General features: G+C 36.0%; 2 protein-coding genes across 9 annotated transcripts in view; one reads left to right on the top strand and one right to left on the bottom strand.

Moving 5' to 3' along the window:
* The window catches only part of LOC132096091 (natural killer cell receptor 2B4-like), an 89,932-nt gene extending 89,641 nt beyond the window's left edge, over nt 1-291 (top strand). For both annotated transcript variants that reach the window (XM_059501238.1, XM_059501237.1), the window contains exon 7: nt 112-291. In XM_059501238.1, coding sequence (XP_059357221.1) covers nt 112-276 — 165 coding nt within the window. In that variant the 3' untranslated portion in view covers nt 277-291. The remainder of the gene's footprint in view (nt 1-111) is intronic.
* A 7,873-nt stretch (nt 292-8,164) lies between these two features.
* Nucleotides 8,165-22,707, bottom strand: part of svilb (supervillin b) — a 49,764-nt gene continuing 35,221 nt past the window's right edge. For 5 of the 7 annotated variants that reach the window (XM_059501234.1, XM_059501228.1, XM_059501232.1 and 2 more), the window contains 23 exons: nt 21,251-21,295; nt 20,202-20,282; nt 19,253-19,397; nt 18,323-18,418; nt 18,124-18,204; nt 17,711-17,882; nt 17,364-17,536; nt 16,692-16,847; nt 16,261-16,397; nt 16,026-16,173; nt 15,787-15,932; nt 15,470-15,645; nt 15,225-15,372; nt 14,199-14,496; nt 13,811-13,965; nt 13,621-13,726; nt 12,868-13,075; nt 12,539-12,672; nt 11,871-12,026; nt 11,632-11,775; nt 11,348-11,469; nt 10,831-10,986; nt 8,165-9,003 (listed from right to left, as the gene is read on the bottom strand). In XM_059501234.1, coding sequence (XP_059357217.1) covers nt 8,917-9,003; nt 10,831-10,986; nt 11,348-11,469; nt 11,632-11,775; nt 11,871-12,026; nt 12,539-12,672; nt 12,868-13,075; nt 13,621-13,726; nt 13,811-13,965; nt 14,199-14,496; nt 15,225-15,372; nt 15,470-15,645; nt 15,787-15,932; nt 16,026-16,173; nt 16,261-16,397; nt 16,692-16,847; nt 17,364-17,536; nt 17,711-17,882; nt 18,124-18,204; nt 18,323-18,418; nt 19,253-19,397; nt 20,202-20,282; nt 21,251-21,295 — 3,270 coding nt within the window. In that variant the 3' untranslated portion in view covers nt 8,165-8,916. Of the gene's footprint in view, nt 9,004-10,391; nt 10,418-10,830; nt 10,987-11,347; nt 11,470-11,631; nt 11,776-11,870; nt 12,027-12,538; nt 12,673-12,867; nt 13,076-13,620; nt 13,727-13,810; nt 13,966-14,198; nt 14,497-15,224; nt 15,373-15,469; nt 15,646-15,786; nt 15,933-16,025; nt 16,174-16,260; nt 16,398-16,691; nt 16,848-17,363; nt 17,537-17,710; nt 17,883-18,123; nt 18,205-18,322; nt 18,419-19,252; nt 19,398-20,201; nt 20,283-21,250; nt 21,296-22,707 lie in introns of all 7 variants that reach the window. The other 2 variants (XM_059501230.1, XM_059501229.1) reach the window with 2 other exon arrangements.

Genomic DNA, 22,707 nt, shown 5'->3' with positions numbered 1-22,707 from the left:
TGTTGCTTATTGTTTGGGAAAAACCTGCCCATGTGCAACCTGTTTAAATTATTAATTGGGATTGATTTTTTTTAAATGACCTTCAACTGGTCTTGTTCTTCTTTATTTTAGAGTTCATCACTTTCAGATAAGAGCAAGTCAGATGCACCAGTCACTATCTACTGTTCCATTCAGCAGCAAGCAAACCCCCCCAAAACTGAAGCCGAAAACACTGTTTATGCTGTGGTCAGTATCCCGCCAGCTGATTATGAATCTGCACATCCACAATCAGAATAAAAATGAATGAATGAATAAAGAAAGAATAAGAAAGAATAAATAAAGAATAAAACTTAAAGCATGTGTTCAGGAAGGGCAATGTAAAGCAGAATATTTACCATGTGTAATGTGCTCACATTGTAGTTGATTCATGGTGTGTTACAGATATTTCTATATGTAAATTCTGTTTTTTTGTAAAGCAGCAATGTATTTTTATTGTAAAAATATTGTACATGAAGCTTCAGGGCCGCCCTGAAATATGTGAAAAATGTGCCCCCCTTCCTGAAATATATATATATATATATATATATATATATATATATATATATATATATATATATATATATATATATATATATATATATATATATATATATAAAATAGAACTTTAATTAAATACAAAAGTAAATAAATAATTTAACAAATTACAGTTGTAGCTCTCGACAGTTACCTATGGCTATGACTTTATTTAAAAGAAAATTAAACAGATTCACTATGATAAAAACATGGTTTATTTCTTTAAGGGTTGTGATATCCACATGTTTAGAAGAAAGATAGGGGCTCTGTCATCTATAGCAAAAAGGTGGCCAAAAATGAAAGATTGTGAATATTTGTGATTATTTGTGAATATTTGAATTAAATGTTTGGCCAATAGCTTAAAGAAGGATTTGATTGTCCTGTAAGTGTAACAGCATCAATTACCCTTTGGCTCCCTATTGTAGGTATTTGTAATAACATGTAATTTACATAAATTGTTTATTTTGATTTAGCCTGCATTATGTATTTTAACAGTATTATTACCTAATCATTATTGCCTCATTGTTTTTTTGTAGAATGCACTTTAAGTCTTTTAAAAGGCTATTGATGGCTTAGGTCTGTTTTTGTAACCAAAAAATACATAAATAAATGATCTTAATACTCTGTAAATTATTAATTGAAGAAACGAACCCATGGTTAATTTGCAGTTACCATGGCTACAAGAACAAAGATTTTTGGAGTTATTGTTAAAACCATGGCTAATTTTCTCAATGGAACATGGAAACGCAGAGAGAATATTAGACGCGTTAGTGGTGGTGAAATTATTTCTGACTTTAAAACACATTATTAACGTCAACAACCAAAAAAGTTTCAGAGGATTATGAATGTGCCTGAAGCAGATGCACAGGCTTCATTTTCACCTTTCATTTTACAAATGATTTACAATTTATTTTAATAAATATTTAAAAAGGTGTGTATTGTAGTTGACAGTGACACCCAAATTAACACTTTACATTAGTTTTTATTAAGTCATTCTCCTAAAATGCTATTGAGCTTTAGATTTGCATTTGAGCCCACACGGTTGAGGAAGAAGTAGGATAATTTTCATATGATTTACAGTTTATTTTTAGAAATATAAAAAAAAAATTAAAATGTGTGCATTATAGTTAACAGTTTACAGTTGTTTTATGACTGTTAAGTCATTCTCAAATGCTATTGACGTTAGAAAAGCATATAACAATATCGCATGTAACTTTAGAGACGGTCCCTAAATTTGCGAATATTGAACCTCCAACGTCAAGCCAACTTCATGCCAGTTTTTTTATTATTATTATTATTACTTTTGTTTTCTTTTCTCTGCACTTGGTTGTTGATGTCTTTTCAAATGCATAGATATCCATCCATCAATTATGATCATTTGCATTCAGCCGCAAACATGAGGTGCGAGCTATGGGTGTGAGCGGTTGCAGCACATATGGGGAATGGCATGTTTTTGAGCAACTTGGATGGTGCCCCCGCGGGAGCTGGTGCCCTATGCAAACTGCATACTCTGCATGTAGAGAGCGGGGGTACTGTGAGGCAGACAAGTGCAAAATCTCATGCATGTAGTTTCTATAGATTTCTGCTAAAGATTTCTCACCACCTTTGCAGCCAACTGAAAACCACTTCCTGGAAAGTATCTCGAAGGGTAGCAGGGTCATGTCATATGCCCATTCACCCCCATCCCTCAAAAAAAAAAAAAAAAAAGTAATCTATATGAAATAAAAAATTTACTGTACAAAGCCACGTTGCACTAAATGAAGTTAATATTATGCCGCGTTTCCACCGAAATTACCCGGAACATTTGTACCAGGAACTTTTTTTGCCAGGAACCTTTTTCCCCCCAGACCTGTTGCTTTCTGCGTTTCCATCGCGGTGTAAAGTACCGGGAAGATTAGGCAAATAGACTGGTGACGTAGGTCTGCGCGTTTCTCAATACAAAGTGCGCTGATTTTGGACGTGCATTCTCGTTAGTGCGGACTTTGTGCATTCGACTCGGGAATGTGATGTCTGTGACGACGCAAATCCAGTAAATCTGCAAACAGCAGCATATACTTGATAACTTCAGTCAGCTGACCATGGCTACTATTTTCCTCTCTGTATATTTACAATAAAACGAAATAGGATATCAAATACCACTGCCTCCTTTCGTTTTCATTTAAGCATAATAACAGCTGCAGAAATGTACTTAGTTCAGGGATATGTGTATATATACAGTCATTACAATGAAACGAAATATTATATAGATTTGCCTTTTTTATTTTCATTTTAACATATAGATAAATTGAATACAGACCAAAGATAACCTGTTAGATTTACCCCAAACTAATTTTATGTTTAACCACTAAAGAGACATCAGAGCCAGCGGCACATATCAGAAGGTCTAGCCGAGGAGAGGCTGCTTCTCGGAGGATAGATGATCACTGAGCTCCCGCTGATCGCCTGGAGCTCACCGTCTCTGAGATCGGTGAAACACATTTTTAAATAGGCGCTGTCTTTATAAATAAACCACAGAATTGAGTTTTAAACAACTACATTCTCACCTGAAATACTTTTAAAATTACATATCATGACACAATAAAACAGTAATATTTTGAACATGATCAGAATAAATGGTGGTTGAACTCAATCAATGCTGCGTGAACTCAACTCGCTTTGGCTACTGCAATTTTCCTCTCAGTATATTTACAATAAAACGAAATAGGATATCACATACCACTGCCTCCATTCGTTTTCATTTAAACATAATAACAGCTGCATAAATGTACTTAGTTCAGGGATATACAGCCATTACAATGAAACGAAATATTATATAGATTAGCCTTTTTTTATTTTCATTTTAACAGATAAATTGAATAGACCAAAGAAAACCTGTTAGATTTACCCCGCAGCTGAATTATATTTTATGTTTAACCACTAAAGAGACATCAGAGCCAGTGTCACATATCAGAAGGTCTAGCCGAGGTGAGGCTGCTTCTCGGAGGATAGATGATCACTGAGCTCCCGCTGATCGCGTGGAGCTCACCGTCTCTGAGATCGGCGAAACACATTTTTAATAGGCGCTGTCTTTATAAATAAACCACAGATTTGAGTTTTAAACAACTACATTCTCGCCTGAAATACTTTTAAAATTACATTTCATGACACAATAACAGTAATATTTTGAAAATGTTGATCCGAATAAATGGTGGTTGAACTCAACCAATGCTGCTCAACCAATCAGGATGTTTAGCGGCCAAGTTCCGCCCCCGAAAGTTCAGGAACTTTGAAAAAGTACCACCTCGCCAGCAGGGACTTTCTGAGGGGCATTTTTTTACCCGGAACTTTATTTAGTTCCTGGTTCCTGCGGTGGAAACACACAGAGTACCAGCCCAAAGTCCCTAGTTCCTGGGTAAAGTTCCTGCGGTGGAAACGGGGCATTACTGGACTGAAGTTCATGTAACTGATCAGGCATCTGTGTACTGTAGGGCCTAACCAGTTTAGACAGCATCAGTGATTATACTGTACATGGTATAATAATTTTTTTTTATGTGACTTGCATCTGGCGTGTCAGCATTTAAGAGCTTGTCTCACTACTATTTGTTACACAAACCTCCATTCTTACGAATTTGAAATCAGAAGACACAGGAAACATAATCATGTCAATTTTGCTGCATTCCAAAATTCAAATTTGGTCAACTTTGCCCTGGACACTCGTATAACATGAAGACATGTGAGCAACAGAAGATCTGTGTGGCCTCTTAGATGAATTAAAAGAAAAAACTTTAAATCCGATCAAAGCATTGCAGTAAAGTGAACATTACTTATTTTCCATCATGGCTGTATTACAGTACATGTAGAAGTATCTTTTTTAAAAAATGTCTAGCGTGACCACAGCTTTAAGCAACCAAATACCAGAGGGTGGAGCCTATGGTGCAGCGATGTACAAGTATGCTTTGACATCTTGCTCTGGAGCCAGTCATATGTCAATTCATTTGTCCATGTCCTTGCATATTTAAGCTTGATTGAAGAATTTTCTGCACCATCCTGACAATTTAAATTAACCAAGGACAACAAAATGAAGAAACCACCTGTTAGAAATATTAAGTCAATAAGACAAATCAAAAGAAACTATTCACAATAGGAGATTTATTCCACAATGTCCATGAGAAGAAAAAAAAAAAACTAAAAGCGATAACACACCACAGTTCAACAGGGTTAACTTGATCAATTCAAGTTTTATCCATGCTGAAATTGCGTCACACTAATTTCAAGTTTCCAACACAGGCAGATTTGTGTACATAATAATTCATAAATTGAACATATAAAAAGAGATAGAGAAAAAAAAACATTAAACATCGTTAATTTCATATTTAAAGGCAAACAAATAAAACAATCTTAAAACAATAAAATGATAATCTTATCAAACCTTAATCTTAAAAAGCAAAAATAACCATTAAACCATGCAAACAATAAACACGCGGAATGTGTGAAAGTGAATGTGTGTGAGTGTGTGGTAGTGAATGAATGAGTGTAATGGATGTAGTGGTGGTGTAGCGGTTACTGACCAAGTTTGCAGTCATGAAGGAAACTGGATAGTGTAGTGGTTTTGTCAGACACCAGTACAGGTCAATGTGCAGCTGTCACTTCTCTTCAGGACAGCTTTACTAATGCAGACAATCTTGAAGTGCAACGTTTAAAAATTGTATATTGAATAGCTCTCTTTGTTCTGTTTCTTTTTGTATTAGACGGTCCTCATTTTTTGAACTCAAGTCAAGCCACTGTTCTTGCAGCTTTTCCTATATATATATATATATATATATATAGCTAGATGTAATTTAGCATTACGGTGTGTCTTGTGTCTACTACAATAAATTTGGATCAGGCTATGCATTGCAAATTTTTTTGCTCTTTTGATGAATATTTTCTATTGCACACAAATGAATTTTAACCATTACAACCCACATATTTAAAACCCCTCAGTTGTTGGTCAGGTGTTTCAGATAAAGAGAGTGGTGGAGCTTCCAGTATAGTCAAAGCAAGATGTTTTAAAACAGCACTTTATACAATACAGATTGTGTCAAAGCAGCTTTACAGTAGTAAACAAGAAAATAGTGTGCGGATAATGGACAAGGACAATAATAAACTCTAGATTTTTCAGTTAAAGTCAGTTGATCATTGATTCAGTGATGTCAGTAATCTGATCCAGCAGTTCAGTTCTAATATTATCAGTGCAACTAAGCAAGCCATGGTGACACAGTGACAGGGAACCAAAACTCTATTGGTGACAGGAATTGAGAAAAGGAAAAAAAATTACCCTGGCAGAAACCAGTGTTATGTTCCCAGTTATTCTAGGGTTAGAGGAACAAGTAACAGAATAAAAAGGTGATGTGTGAAGGCAGCAAGATTCAATTCCCAATTAACAAAGGCCAACAATCAACTCAATATCAAAAACAAAAGTTCCTTTATTTTACAAGTATGGGAGGATGTCAACACTTCAAGAGGGGGCAAGGCCAACAAACAAAAACACTAACTATTTGGGAGAAACTAACCAAGCTAACAAAGAAAAGAAAAATACAATAAAAATAAGCCAACTTACTAGCATTAACATGAGAAAACGTATCAATCAAAACTACTAATAAAGCTTGTTGGGTTGAGAATAGAATCCTCATGACGCAGCCTACACACACACACACACACGCGCGCGCGCGCGCAGAAGAGAGAAAGTCATACAACTTTGGACAAAATGAGGGTGTGCAAATGAAGACAATTTAACTGTTTCTGCAGTGCATTCAAGGATGTTTATCAGTTCTGTCCTTCATTAATAATTTATTTCAAGGCCCTAACTCCAGCAAAAACATTAAAGGGTGAATGGTGGATGGGCTGGATTTGATTTGGGCCAAAATATTAGCCCCAGTTCAGCTCTGACAACTCTGGTCTAAAAGATTTGTATGGAGTTTTGTGTATTTTCATGACTTTGGTGCCAGTACAGTTGATACAAATGAGTGGAACGTGGTCGTAATCACAGTGGATATCAGGCGGTACGTGTGCTTGCTGCTGCTGTATCAGTCCGTCCTTTTCATACTCGCTCATCAAACTTACAAAACAGACATCTGGAAAGAAACAGATAGCCGTTCGCCTCATTAGAAGTCAATGCATCACCAGAATGATTTTGAAACTGATTTTTAAAGATAAAGAAAACTTACAGTTTAAGGAGACACATCTCAAAGATGAGATGTAAGAGACAGCTCTCCTTCAAACTCTGGTTCAATAGATTCTCAGAAAGGAAAGCAAAAGGAACAAATGGGCCAAGTTCCTTCCTTCCTTCCACCCATCCATCCATCCATCCATCCGGTGTGTTTGCCACATTTTGTTCAGTCTGTGATATAGTTTGACTGCAATGTTTATGAATTAATAGGTATGTATTTTCAAGCTACTGTTCGTAAACAGTTTTTATTTTTTTAAAGAAAACATTATTGAACTAAATGACAAAATATTTTTTCAGTCACATATAGATCTATATGAAAATGAGTTCAGAAAATTCTACAGCATAGCTAAAAAAAATAAAGCAAAAATAAAATAAAATTGCTTTTCAGAAAAGTCAAAATTAAGTGAGTTTTTGCTTGAAACAAGCAAAATAATCTGTCAGTGGGATAAGAAAAGTAATCTTATTCCAAACAGAAAACAAGGTTATTTTGCTTACCCCAAAAAAGACAGACAGGCAGTGCATCCACATTCACACCAAACTCAGGGTTTTTCTGGGAATAAATACACAGACAGCAGTGTTGTGTGTAAATAAAAAAAAGGATGGGTATATTAGCAGAATTACTAAATAGAACGAGAATACCAACATCTTTGAGGAGCATCTGAGGTTATATATATATATATATATATATATATATATATATATATTTTTTTTTTTTGTGAATAAATTAAATTAACCAAGAATTAATAAATGAATGAATATGAATTCAATTACCAGAAGGAATTATTTTTGCTTGAACTCTGAGCAAAGACTCTTGTCCATGTTTTCTGCTTGACTGGCAAGACATACACTGAATTCAAATAAAGATTAATCTACAAGAAAAAAGTCCTGGTTTTAGATGTAAAACGATTGTGTGTTTGTTTGCTTTTAAGTCAGATGACATGACTATACAATCTATCTAAAACTGATAAAGCAATCTACTCTTCTTTTTTTATTTATTGTAATGCATGTAGTTTTGTCACCTCACAATTAAGAGGCTATATGAAATATTTATACAAAAATAAGCCAATAGTTGTGACCAGTATTTATAAATAAACTTTTTAACAAAAAGTCGTCCCCCTTGATTTTTTGGTCAAGTCAAGTGTGTTCACAGAGGTTTCCATTGACCAATGCAAATAAATCTGGTTAAAAAAAAAACAAAAAAAATATTTTTGGACCAGACGTTTTAATCCTACCCCAAAAAACTAGATGTGGTGAGTGTTATACATAGACTAACAGTCAACATTTTTAAACAATAAGATTCTGCTCACAAAGCCTTCATTTATTTGAAATGATTACATTTCAGAATCATTTACCTGTAGCATCACTGTGTAGTCAGTTTTGTGTTTCATGAATCAGTAAGAAGTTATACAAAACTTAGACAAAAAATGATTTTTAATATGCTTTCTTTATTCACTATTTCTTTTATCACAAAGAGAGTCTCTGAAATGCAGACTAGTGTGTGTTTGGTATAGAAACTGTACACAGAAGCAAGGCACTATACTGTACATTTAAATTAATATCTTTTCTTTCTCTCTTCCATTATTCCATGCTGTCCAAATACAAACCAACATGATGTCCCTCACACCTGAAGAAAAAGAGACTGGCACCATCACAACAGCCATTCACACGAGAATACCACACACAAAGAACATGTAAACTCCTCTCGAATCAAAAATGAACATTCTAAGACACATGACAACATTTAGAGCGATCACACAGGATTTTCATCTTTTGCTACAAAGTTTATACAATTTCCAATTATTCAGCAGACTTCTCAAACATAAACACACATTACAATAAAAACCCATCGCAGATCGTACCGAATGGGAAGGTGAGTCGATTCATTTCATGAACTTGTTTTACATGTTACATGAACATACTCACATACAGACCACAAATCGTCATACACAGACCTACCAGACATCACCTCCACAGACTTCAGAAATACATCAAAAGCAGACGCCACAGCAGGTGAATCTGTAGATCCTAAAGTGACCTTTGACATGACCGTTCACACTGTTCTCAGTGCACAACCACCACTCGTCACCGAAAGAGGTCTAAATACTGAGGTGAGCGCAGAACCATTAAGGAATTGGACAGTGCTAAATCTGTCACCGTGGATGACTTTAGTCAGGTTTCTAAAAGAGTCCTTTGGCTTTTTTTAGGTTCACTTGCTTCCACCCAGGCAGAGTGTCAAACTCTTCTCTCTTCATGTCTAACACTCGCTGAGAACACAGAGAATATTGTAATGAGGGAAAAGAGAGAAACACAGGCACATAAATACACACATACACTTAGGTTCAAAATGTTGGGGTTGGTAAGATTTTTTTTATGTTTTTAAAACATGTTATGCTCACCAAGGGTGTATTTGATCAAAAACACAAAAAACAGTAATATTGTGAGATATTAAAATTGAAAATATGTTTTCTGTGTTACATATTTTAATAGGTAATTCATTCCTGTGATACAAAGCTGAATTTTCAGCATCATTACTCCAGTCTTCAGTGACGAATAGAAAGGTTTAAAAAATATATATATTTATTTGAAATGGAAATATTTTGTTACTGTCTTTGCTTTTCACTTTTGGTCAATTTAATAGATCCTTGCTGAATTAAAGCATTAATTTCTTAAAAATAATAAACAAATAAAATAAATCCTACTGAACCCAATCTTTTGAATGGAAGTGTATATTCGCAATTTAAGTGTATATCTTAAATTTGCAGAAAAGTGAGGAGAGAAGGGTTACAGTAACACTGTGTCTAAGCTAGGCACACTGGGTTTAAACCGCAGTGAAATAGCAAAAGATTAACATATACTGTACAGATAACAGGAGAGAGACTTTGGACCAATCAGAACTGACTGTGGGCGGGGCTACTCCACATGACCTCGATGCTTGTTCAGGAATCTGGATTGGAAAGGAAGCACGTTGTGTTAAAAATCCTATTACAATGTGCAGAGACAACTTAAAGCAAGCCAATCAGGGATTGAACAATCTATTCAACCAATGGTCTGAATTTGGGGCAGGACCACTGGTTTGCCAACGATTGTTGAATTTACATGCACATTGACTGTGATCGTCTAAATTAAGACCACAAAAAAGTTTCAAGAAAACGAAGTGTGGACAAAATGCAGTTTTGTTGGACTGAAAACAAAAATAAATGAACAGATTTAAGTTGGCGGTTTAATGTGCATTGGTCCAGGGGTCTCTGTCTCCTTAAGTGGCCAAATCTCACTGAAAATGAGTGACCTTTGGTCGCTCTATCAGAACAAATCGCTATCTGTGTGACATTTATGTGGAAAAGATATAATTTATTACATGTTTATCGTCATGCCTAGTTTGGACACTGTGGTCTCAGTATACCATTCTCAGAAATGTAATTGCTGGAAAAAAATCTTGCAAATCTTGGATGAAATCTGTTCACACTATGTGTGTGCTCTTTGCATGCATGGGTGCTTGTGTGATTTGTTAAAGTTCTCAAAGATTCAACTGGACAAGAGAAATCCAAAGGGTGCGAGAAACGGGGAGAAAAATGAAGCATCAAAGTGAGGCTGTCAGAAAACAGTGCCACAGAAACATACTGTATCTTCCCCAGTCCATATCAGAGATACTCACCCACTCAGAATTCCCTACAACCCCGCCTAAAACGGCAAAACATTTCATTTCATTTAGTATCTAGTCATGTCATACTTGAAGAAACCATTAATAGATCTGCTTAACCACTTGTATTTGGCAATTTAAATTTAAAAGATAAAAAAACTGAAATGTAATAAACAGTTGTAAAAGCTTGCTTAACAGAATCAAATGTATTTTTTTTTGAGGGGGTGGTGCATTATTGGTTATTTAGTTTTTCCACATAAATCTACATTTCTCATAAGATTTGAATTATAAATTGAGTTTGTCACTTTATTACCTGTTTTTAATTATAGATTGTTTCCCATCTTATAAACAATAAAAATGTGAATAGATATGAATACTTTTGCATCAGTTTTCAATTTTTACACTGATCCCAAGATGCACAGGTGATCTCTCTCATAGAAGTGTATGGTGTTACCTCAAAGTCCTCGTCGGTCAGGTACATCTCGAGTCTCAGCGGGTCGACGCCGTGGGGAAGGGGACGGGTTTGCAGTGTTGCTAGAGGATAAGTGCTCTGACACAGTTGAGCCAGAACATCCTCCACCAGAATGATCTGGTTACACACTTCTGCCTCCTGCACACACATAAACACTTCATTTTAACACAGAGTAAAACCTTTGAAATTTATATAATGAATATTTTATAGTTTTAGCCAAGATCTAAAAGCAGCACAAAACTTGGCAGCCACTGACTTGCACAGTATAGAAAACAATCCTTTGGAAGTAAATGGTGACTGTCAACTCTTTGGTTTGGAACAACTTGAAGGTGAGTAAATGATGGAGTTTAAAGTTTTTGGGTAAACTATCCCTTTAAACACACTCATTTAACATCACCATTTCAGTCATTGATTTCTGATTTGTCTAAACCGAAAATTTGCTTTCTGATTTTCAAGTTTCTTTCACTGACAAAAATGCAACACGTGTTCAGCATCTCACCCTCTCTGTGATTTCAGCAATGTCCTCTCTGTGCTCCCAGCTGGGGAACATGTTTGTGAAGGTCAGAGGCTCCAATCCAGCATGGATCAAGTATGACTTCTGAGGCTTCTTCTCGTTCTTTTCTGCTAGACAAAGAGAGGCATCAGTTATCTATATTCACAGCATATGTGGACTTAAAACTGTGTGTGAAGCAGCATACAACATTACAAGCTGCTGGTTCAGATGCACATTTCCGGTTTGCTGACAGAACTAAAAGATGATTGGCCAATAAGGCAGTCAATCACCTCTGCAGTACTGCAACACTGTTTCCATAGCGCACTTCCTGTCTGCGTCCCAGCGGATGCGGGCAGAACCGGTACTCTCAGTATCCTGCGGCCACCAGCCCTGCCACAGGTAAACTTCATGATAGTTATCCACTAGGAACAGAGCTAGAAATAGACAGACAGGGAGAAAAACATGCATCATTATTTACTCATTGTTTCCCGCCTGGGAGAAAGAGTTCATGTGTGTCATTTCTTTTTACCTGGCTGAGGGGCAGAGTACAGATCCTCCTGCAGGAACGGCAGGGAGCAAACAAGCTCTGTGGCTCTGGACGGGTTGAAAAACTCCTGCGCCACAAACTCACCCGAAGAACTACTGAGCTGGAACAGACGCGGCGTGAAGTTGAACTTGCCAGGGTCTGAAAAAAGTTAGAAATATTGCAATAAAAAAAAAAAAAAAAAAAAAAGTCAGATGAAGCAGAGTCTAACGGATAAGAGTTTATGAATTCTTGGTTCTATGGCTTGTGAACATATGTGAGCCCATTTCCACCACTTAAAAAAATAAATCATGCTTTAGTAAATCATAATTTCTTTACCAGTCAGAATTGAGAGATAAAAAGTTAAAAACATCAAATACTGAAATTAAAAGATAAAATTATGCAAAATATTCAGAGAATAAATGGTCAAAATTCACAAGTCATGTTTGTCATAATTAACAAAAACATCAGTTTAGATTATTTTGATGATTTTTTTTTCTATAATTGATTTGTTAATTTCATTATTATGACTCAGTTTGTCATAATTATGATTTACAATTCTTTTATTAAGTAGCAGATCCCCCCCGCCCCCATGCATTAGCGTGCATTATTGTCTGAGATATCAACAAAACTTCAAAAATCATGCAGTCCCACTCTCCTCCGGTGTGTTGTACCTTGAAGCATGCAGTCGTAGGCCTTGCGGTCCTTCCTGCCTAACGCTTCCCAGAATTCCACTGGCTCGCCACCTTCCTCACATTCATGAATGGTCACATTGCAGCTGCTGTGAAGTCCCGCCTCCAGTGGCCGTCTAGGAAACACAAATACAGATTTCAAACATAAAATTTTTTGGCAAAGTGTTTTTTTTTTCTTTCTGACCCCAAGCTTTTGAATGCTAGAGTAAAACTCAGTATTATAGTACAAAGTGAGGCAGTCAGAAAGAAACGGAGCTATACTAAAAAAAAAAAAAAAATAATATAAAAAAAAAATTCCTTGAATGACTCACTGTTCTTTAATCTTCTCTGTGGCGGTTCGAGCGACATGGCGTGTGTCTGTTTGAGTTTTGCAGCCATGCCACAGGTAGATGAGGGCTTTGTTGATGTTCAGAAGGACCATTGATGTGCGTGATCGCAGACTGCTGCAGTGACATGCCACCTCCAGCAGATGGCCCTCTACAGGAACCTCACCACGCACACAGTACAGACGCCAGTCACCTGAAACACAGATTACAAAGTCAAATATTAATACACTGGCAAACAGCTTTTTGCACATTACACTAATTTAATACATGTAATTGAAAAATCTGCTTGACTAAATGTTTCAAACAATAATATGTTACTATACTGTTCTCACATGCGCCCATTACACACAAATTATGTATTAAAAATAGCTGTTTTTTTTTCAATAATTTGTAAAAACGTCTTAATGAATGATAATAAAAGAGAAAAAAATGCTTCTGGGTCCCAAGTGACCTAAGGCAATGAAAGTTCAAATGCATTGTGGGATACAGTGTGTAACACTGAGCTCGTGTTAAATTAGCAAATTTTGGCAAACGTTGATAATCTTTCAAATATAGTAGGCAGTATTGCCATTTCTAACGTAACTGTAGTCTTATTGAGAATTTAAGCAAGTAATTTAATCTGGATTTTGGAATCTAATAACAATCCAGAATGCATACATCAGTTACTACCCATCACTGCTCCTAACAAACCCAAAATTTAGATTGAAAACGAGCATTGCAAATATGCGTTCCTCTTACTCTGAATGTTCTCCTCTTCTTCCTCTCTCTTCCCAGAGTGCACAATCATCCCTCCGTTGAAACACTGCAGGAAACAGGGCGGCTCCTTCCCCTGCTGGACCTGCATCTGAATATGAGTCACAGAAGCATTGAGTGAGTGAATGAGAAGCAGAAAGCAGTCAAGTGTGTTTAGAGCAGTATCTCATCCTACCTGTGCTCCTCTCTCTTCATCCAGTTCAACAGTCATGAGTGCAGACGTTCCTTTCTCACTGACCGTCGAGTTTCTGCCCTGCCAGAAGAAATAGCAGCACTTCTCTCTGCCGGGACCTGCACTGCGCACCTGATCCAGCTTCTGCCTGCTGCCCACTGACATGGACACACACATCCAATGACACTCTTAGAGGAGAGCACTGACAGATTTATACCAGCATATAAAAAGAGGGTGGATTCTATACTTATTTTCCCACTTACTGCATAATGTCAGTCCTAACCGTGTTCTAACTAAGTGTAAATTGTATTAACTCTCTGGTGTTTAATCATATTTACTATACAATGGTACATGGACAGGCAAGTTCATTTGTCCCGGTGCCATTACTAACCTGCCGCGCTCACCATGTACTTCCATTTCACTACATAAGCGTCTCCCTCGTGAAACTGGCCGATGCTCTGCTTGGGCAGTCGGCTGTAGTCGAACTCCAGGATGTGCCAGACATCAACAGAAACCGTGCTGATCTCCAGAGAGCGCATGCAGTCGTCCGAGCCCTTCTCAACCGGACCGTGTCCTCGACCCACATTCTGACCGTCCAGAACTGTGCTGATGGGCGACTGCAGGACCGGCAGCATCAGAGAGGCGCTGTACGCCCGGCACTCAGAACGGGAATCTGCGCCGGGAGACTCCTGAGAAGGAAAGAAGAGCAGTTTAAAAGAAGAGAATAAGAAAAGTTGCGCTTAAATAAAAAGAATTATAAAGAAAATAAGGAACAGATGGGATTCAAGAATTTCCTTTTTCACTAAAATATGCACAGAATTAAACGCAACAAAAATATTTTGAATATAGTTGTATATTGTGATTATATTATGGTGTTACTATGTTTATTTTCTTTCTTAGACATACAAAAATATTATACTGACCTCAATCTTTTGAATAAGAAATTAATACTTTTAGAAATGTAATGCTTAAAATAAAAAACAAAAACACATTTAATCAAAAGTGAACGAAAACACAGAAATGTTTTTGAAATTCCTTTAAAAGTGCTGTTCTTTATTTAAATGTTCTATTCACCATAGAATCTTGAAAAAAAATGAAGGATCATGTGACATCACAGGCACAAATTTTATTTTAAAATTCATTTGATTAGAAAGCAATTATTTTATACTGAAATAATATTTCACAATATGATCAAATAAATGTAGCCCTGATGAACAGAAATGACTTTGGATTATTAATAGTGTAGGTATTCAATAACTTGCTCATAATTACAAACAATGATGAAGGGAAATCATTATCAGAACCAGTACATTGCTCCCAATTCACATCCCTAATAATAAAAAGGTGAAAGGATGTTTTTACTGATAGGGTATACAGATACTGACACACACACACACACACACACACAGTGACCCACCTTCTGCTGGAAGGGGTGCTCGATGACATTTTTAGGTGACAGTCTAGAAGCATCTTTCCAGTCCAAGAACTTCTCTTTAAAAAGACATGTTTCATTATGTTCAGTCAGTCTGCCAAATATGGCCCAGTCTGGGCGACCTTGACCTTTCCTAAAAGATAGCCACACACACAACTTTACAATGAGGTTCTCAAAGTTAAGTGGATGATTAGAGTGTGTGAAACAAATAATTTAAGTATTGTGCGCACCTCGGTATGAGCGTGTTGTGTCCTCCAGGGTCCAGAGGGTTGATGTCACAGTTGGTATAATCAAACGTCCCGTTCCAAAGGTGCTTGGCCAGCTGAAACGCCACCTTCCTCTGAGACAGTGTGACCTCTTTACCATGCCACACGTACACTTCACTACCGAAGTCAAACACTACAACCTAATGTGGAAAAGAGAGCCGAGAAAAACAGATATATTTCACGATATGCAAAATATGCAAAAATAAAAATATGCAAAAAACTACAACAGAATGTTTAAAACATTTAATTATTAGTTACATAATAAATCATACTAATAACACCTCTTTAGAGCCCAAAAGTGTACTACGAGGCACTTTTCCCCAGAAATCATCATCAGGAAGCAGTTTATCGTCCACAAGACGGAAGATACAGTTTGTCTCCACAATGGCATTTTCATACATCTCATCCTCGTCTGGAGACCCAGCCGCTGTGATCATTATACGCACACACACAGAGAAAAATATTATTAATTTCAAGTGAGATAATAGCACATAAATGCCATCTATTTGAGGGTACATACAGTGGTAGTTGGCTGGTCCTCCCAGGATCTTCCAGAACTCAGCAGCTGCAGGGCTTTGTGCATTCACTCCTTCTTCGATCGTCTCTACAAGTGCGGCTCGACAACCAAGATCATGGTTCAACTGGATAAAAGTGGCCAGTTCTGATGCCTGGATGTCAAATGGAACAACATAGCAATGAGGTACAAAGCTATATGATGATATGAAGACTGGCATGCATAAGTCGTCAGATGGTACCTTGGCTCTTTCAATGACATTTGCAAACTCTCCGATCCAAACAAAACAATGCTCCGGCGTGACCAGTAGAAAACAGTCACCGCTGTTCAGAGAGGACACTCTAGGCTCCACTAGTCTGGTCTGGACATGACGTCGACCTGGAGAACATTTATGCACATAGTTTAACACACTCAACCACTAAAACACATACCATACCAGCTGCAGTAAAAGATCACAATTTTACAATATCATATTTTGTGCCTTCGGTGTGTATTACACTGTATGCCAGGCTTAATGCTAGTTATTCTGTTTTCACAGAAAGCTGATCAGAACCCATTTAATGTTTTAACTAATTAGGCTTTCTAGCTTAATGTGACAGAAAAACAAATCCACGGATCACATTATCACATCATGCCTGATTTGGAGACAGTGTTAGAGTATTACAGACTGACCTTTGACCTGCATGAGCATGAGTTTTTTGAAGGGAGCTGCGCTGTTATTGGTCATCTGCTCTGAGACGCTGACACTGCGCAGACTCACGCTGCTGTAGCTCTCTTTACTGGCCAAACCAGCCAGAGCTGCATCAGACAAACTGGAGCTCTTGCTCACTGGAAATCATGTTAAAAACAGAAATTACATTTTTATGTTCTGTTTGCTGAATAGCAATATTTGGAAATTATTTCTCACTTTTTCCACCGTTTTTTGTATATAAAAAAAATATGTTTTGAGTAGTTATACATCCCTTTCACTTTTTCCCTTTTCTTACCTGTATGTATGAAGCAAGGTTATTTTAGTATTATTTATATACTACTATTAAATTTATATTAGTACTATTACTATTATTTATATCAGAATTATTTATTATTATGGTACTTAATATTTGTAATAATTATATGTTAGTTTAAGATACATTTTATTCTTTTTTATTCTTTTAATATTTTTTTACCATTTTATTTGTATTTAAATTTTAGTTTTAGCCATTTTAATATTTCAACTTTTGTCAGTTGTTTTTCAAGGAAAAAAAGTTTTTCTTTCATCTTAATATTTGTATATAATTTTTAACTATTTCAGTTGTGAGAACAGTGAACTGAAGCACATTTCCATTAATTGCACTGTCTACTCACTTTTCTCCTGTTTAATTCTCTTGGTTTCTAGCTGACCGACGTTCAGTCTCTCCTCGATGTACTCCTGTCGGATGTCTTCTCTGGCGGCGAGAATCTTTAAGGGGTTCCTGGAGGCCTGGACATTACGGGATGGACGAACGGCCCGCTTGTGCTGCACCATCGCCGATGTCAAGCTAGAAGCCAAAGAGAGGCCAAAAGTCAGAGAAAGTGCAATAAGCAAGCTTTAAATAAATCTTAGAGCCAAACACTGCTTTTTCTACGATTTCTGAAAAACTACAATATGCTTTATAAAAAATAAATAAATAAATAAATGCTTGTACAAATATTACAGAAACTTTGAATCATACGTTGGAGTTTGTTTTCCGAAGATGGCATCAAAGTCCTCATCCAGATGCATCCTGCTGCGGGGAATATCTGTGATGTGGCGGTAAAATTTTGAAAAGATCTCATCATCCAGTCGCATCACTTCCTTCACGGCTTTCTCTGTCACCGTCAAAGTCGTCTCCTGCAAACCTGATACTGAGAGGAAGGAAGGGATTGAGATGGCAGCGCAATGGAAAGAGATGGCAGTGGAAATGTTTCATATCACAGAAAGTCTTGATGGTTTAAATAAAAGCTTCATTATCAGGTCACTGTGACAGCAAATGAAAACGGTTTATTTTTTCAAAGATTTTGACACCAAATGATGCAATTATGATTTCTACAGTGGGCTCATAGTATCACAAGAAAGTGAAGAGATTTTTTTAATCAATCAACTCACCTTTACTGTTCAAACGCCCTAAAAACGTCTCCAGCTTTTCCAGCTTCTTATCAGATTCCATCTCTGCTCTGGCCTCAATTTCTGCAGCACATCAGGGTTTTGCCCCAGTTATTATGGTGCAACAACAAACTTCCTCAAACTTTGTGCCCTTCCAAAGAAGAATATCTTCTTTCATGAAGTGTGTGTTTGTCGAATGTACCTTCCTGTGGTTTCGAGATAGCAGGCACACTGCTCTTCAGTTTAGCAGAGACCGGAGACAGAATAGGGCTGATCACTGCAGAGGAAGCAGCCAGACCTGTCAGGTAAGAGACACAGAAAATAAGAATGCTACCTATGTAATGCTAAAAAAAACAAAACTAAATGAAATGTACATACTAATTCCATAAGTTTAACAAATATTTATAATTCGGTTTATTAAAAAATAAAGATTATTTTACATTTGTACCATGATTTACAGAAGGCAACCAGTAAAATGTGCTTCAGTGTAACAATAGTTTATTAATAAAGAATCTTGTCAGGCATATTTAGAACAAGAATCATCTTAGACTCTCTTTAAGGATTATAGTTCAGAACCACAAAACTAATTAATTGTAATTTTAAATCTTTCTCTTTGCCACTATACTTCAAACCACTTGGTTTTATCCATTTGTCAGCAGAATGCTTTTAATAATTTAAAATAATAAAATTTCATATGATGCTTTTTCTTTTCTTTTAATAAGTACAGGACAGAGTATGCATGTTGTTTCATTTTTACATTACTATCTGCTATGCTAAATGATGATGGAACAATATTTCACCCATATCTTTACTTGCATTTAATATGCTTTCTATGTATATAAAAAAATCACTTTTTTAAATTTAATTTGATGCAGACACCAAAATGGGCATCTTGTCATTTTAAGTTAGTTTCAATTAAATTATTTTTTGAATTCTTCAATATGTATTTTTTTTAGTGTTACTATTTTGAGAGCATTTTTACAGGATTTTATTTTAGTTTTGAAGCCTTAGTTTTGAAGATTAAGATAGATCTTAATCTCAACTATTTTTTCTTAAACTAATAAAAATGTAACAAAAAGCTTTTACACATTTAAGGATAATAACTCTGACATGCAAGCATGCACATCCTAACCTTTTTTCACCATCCTGGCAGCCACAGTGTATTGGCTGGAGTCATTGGCCACGCCCTTCCCTGTACTCTGCCACGCCTCCTCCCGCGTCGAGATCATCTGCTTCCTTTCTTCAATTGACATCTGCCCCTCACCCTCTTCAAGCTTCTAATTACATGAGACGAAACAGAGAAGATAGTTATAGATCATTCCGACATGTTTACAGGAAGGAAAGACCAACGACTTGGACATAATGGACAGATAATTCACACGAGCAGGTCATCAGCAAACTCAAATTGTACAGCCCATGTCAAAAATGCTTTTAAAATATTAGAACTATCCTCTCTGCGGTTCATACAGTCCTGAAATCTGACAGACAACAGCGAGCGCCAAAAATGCAGTAATCCTTACTCAAAGTGCTCGGCATAAATGTGTAAATCTAATTTAGATGGAAATGCAATCAACGCTCGTTTAATAAATGCATTTGCCCAAACTAAATCTACAGAAATTTGGCTGTGCTGCCTGTTTTTGTCAGAGAAATGTGTTTTCTACGATCATCCACAGTGAACCAAAGCATAAATTATGCACACCAATAATAAGTCTATTATAAACTAAATCAAACCAGACAATTTTTATTTAGTGCATTAAAGCACAGATATGATTTATGTCTTTTAGACTCTCTTAGAGATTATATAACAAGGCATTTACTGTTTTTACTTTTGTCTGAGTAGTTCAGCCATTTGTTTTCATATATACTTAAATTCATGCACATATAAATAATCATAAACTAGATTTAAATCAACAAGAAAAAAGTAACTCCTATCTCAGACAAAACCTAATGTTCAGAACATTCTAGACTGATACAGATTATCTGTTGACTGAACGATGGAACAAACAAATGAGTAAATTAAGACCTTTCGTAGAGTTCTGTTAGAAATGAAATGGTTCCAAAATGCACACGCTCCCTCTTACCTGGCCTTGTTGTTCTACATATTGGCATTTTGGGGTAGATGGGAGAGGAGGAGGAGAGTAGGTGGAAGAAAAGACTGGCTCCTACAAACAGGAGAAGCGGGAAACAGGAAGTAGATAGAAGAAAACGGTGAATAAAAAAAATAGGTGTAGATATGAATGGAAGAAGAGGAACAGAGGTCAGAGAATGAATGAGGGGAAAAGGCAAAAGAAAAATCTGGACCAGTGGTTCTCAACTGGTTTCACTTCAGGCAAGATTTTTAACATTTTGCATTGGATAACAAGTGACAACTAACACAGCACCAAAACTGGTTATTGTTCAAAAATGTAAGTGTAACAATATTATTATGAACTGCCAAGACTTAAATATATTAACATGATATAAGATGACAGCATAAACTGACCTTTATGATTTCTATACATCATAAAGGTTTCATGTTCTTGGTTTCCGCTGACCATAATGATATCAGAAAAAAAGTCACCTATTTTTGAGATCTGACCCATCAGTTGAGAAGCACAGATCTGGTCCGTCTAGAAAAGCAAGGTGCTTGATCGAAAATGTTAAGTGAACTTATTACAGCATGTTCTGAACATTCCAACAACAGCACAGTTTTAGAGAAATGCAAATATTAACTTGCTATAGCCACCTGTCTTATGTGTTAACATTAATGCATTAGCTAACAAACTAATAATAAGCAATGTATTTTTTAACAACACTTATTCTTTGTTAATGGTAGCTAATAAAAATACATTATTAATGTTAGTTCACGTTAGTTCCCTAAATATAATGTCAACTTAACTTTAAGTTTTAATAATGTATGCAAATGTCGAAATTAACAAAAATGCTGTAGAAGTGTTATGCTAAATGAAGCCATATTGTAAAGAGTTACCAACAGAAACGTGTAAAATATTTTTCATTGAGCTATAAAATTAGGTTAATTTAGAAAATAAGGCAAGCAGCTTGTCAGTCCTTTTTGCAATTTGCAGGCCGGCCAGTCATCTTGCAGCTAAAGCCAAACTCGTCTAAGACAGACACTGATGCAGACGCTTACCCAGAGCTGCTCAGATGATGCAAACTCTCTGATAACAGTCTCATCCTAAACACACAGGAAATTCATGTGTGTGCATGTGTGTGAGAGGTACAAAGAGTTACAACTGGAAAAATGCTACATGATATCTATTTGGTATGAAGGACCTGGCCTTTCAGTTTAGGATAAACTGAAAACCCTTCATTCCTTTAACCTTTGCACTTGCTGAACTGAGAGTAACAATAACTCAGGAACGCACAAGGTTTCTATATAAAACTCAGTGAACACCGAAAATTACACCGCATCTGAAAAGATGAATAGCACGCTGTGAAATGACTCTGCCTAGAACTAAAACACATACTTTTCACAGTTTGAGTCATTTCACAGCCTTGCCTACAGGAGTAAATGAAGGTGTTACTATTCACAAATTAGTATAACACATCTGATTCAAGCTTTTGATTGGGTATAGTTGAACAAAAATGAAAATTCCCATCATTTACTCACCTTAAGCATTTTATTTTCGTCCAAGGAACACAAAGAATGACTTTTAAAAGAATATCTAAGAATATCCATTTCAAGTCCTAATGGCACCATTAGAGATGTTGTATTCATGTGTCATTCTTACATTACTGTCTATACAGTGTAAAGAATTGAATGAAACATTTATGGGCTTTTAATTTCACAGCTTTATAGCACCAGTCCTAATGCAAATATTATCAATGATTTAAAGTATTTGAGTAATAGTTCACTACTATTTATTAGTATTACTATTTACCATGTATTATTTTGGAAAATTTGTCCTTTACAACAGTACTGTTAAAACTGAATATTTTTACTCCTATACAGTTTCATGCAGACTTAAAAGTACAAAATACATGTTATCATCGGGACTTAAATCTTTTCCTCAATGAAAAAAATATTTCTTGTCACAAGCCAATAATTCATGCTCACATAACTTTACATTTTCTTTTATATAACTTTTTATATTTTCTTTTATTAAAATAAATATATTTTTCCCCACTGTCAAAGAGAAACCAAACAAGAAAACAGGGATTTCTGACAGGTTTCTCTAAATAAAAACTGCATTTAAAAAAACTAAAAGGGAAAATCTCTACTGTTTAAAAACAATAAATGTAGAAAAGCTAAGAACTATGACTACAGTATGTACATTTTTATTGTGTAACATTTTTGACCGTATTTGTACTTGAACCTAGGTACAATACTTTGTACACCCCTGAATATAAATATATGAAAAACAATGATAATGTGAAAACTGCAGTTACAGAGTATTTCATATGAATGTAAAAAGTTAATTTATGGTAAGAGCATTACAACACTATATTAGTGACTATTTATAGACATCACACTAGTTATTACTTGCACCCAGACATGTAGAAACTGTTATAATATTGGGTAGCTGGTGGGGACACATTAGACAATTGTGAGAACACTTTACTTAAAGCCTTTATATATAATGCATT

The sequence above is a fragment of the Carassius carassius genome, chromosome 20 (genome assembly GCF_963082965.1).
Source record: "Carassius carassius chromosome 20, fCarCar2.1, whole genome shotgun sequence".
In the NCBI taxonomy this organism is placed as follows: Eukaryota; Metazoa; Chordata; class Actinopteri; order Cypriniformes; family Cyprinidae; genus Carassius; species Carassius carassius.
This window is presented reverse-complemented; position numbering and strand designations above follow the sequence as displayed.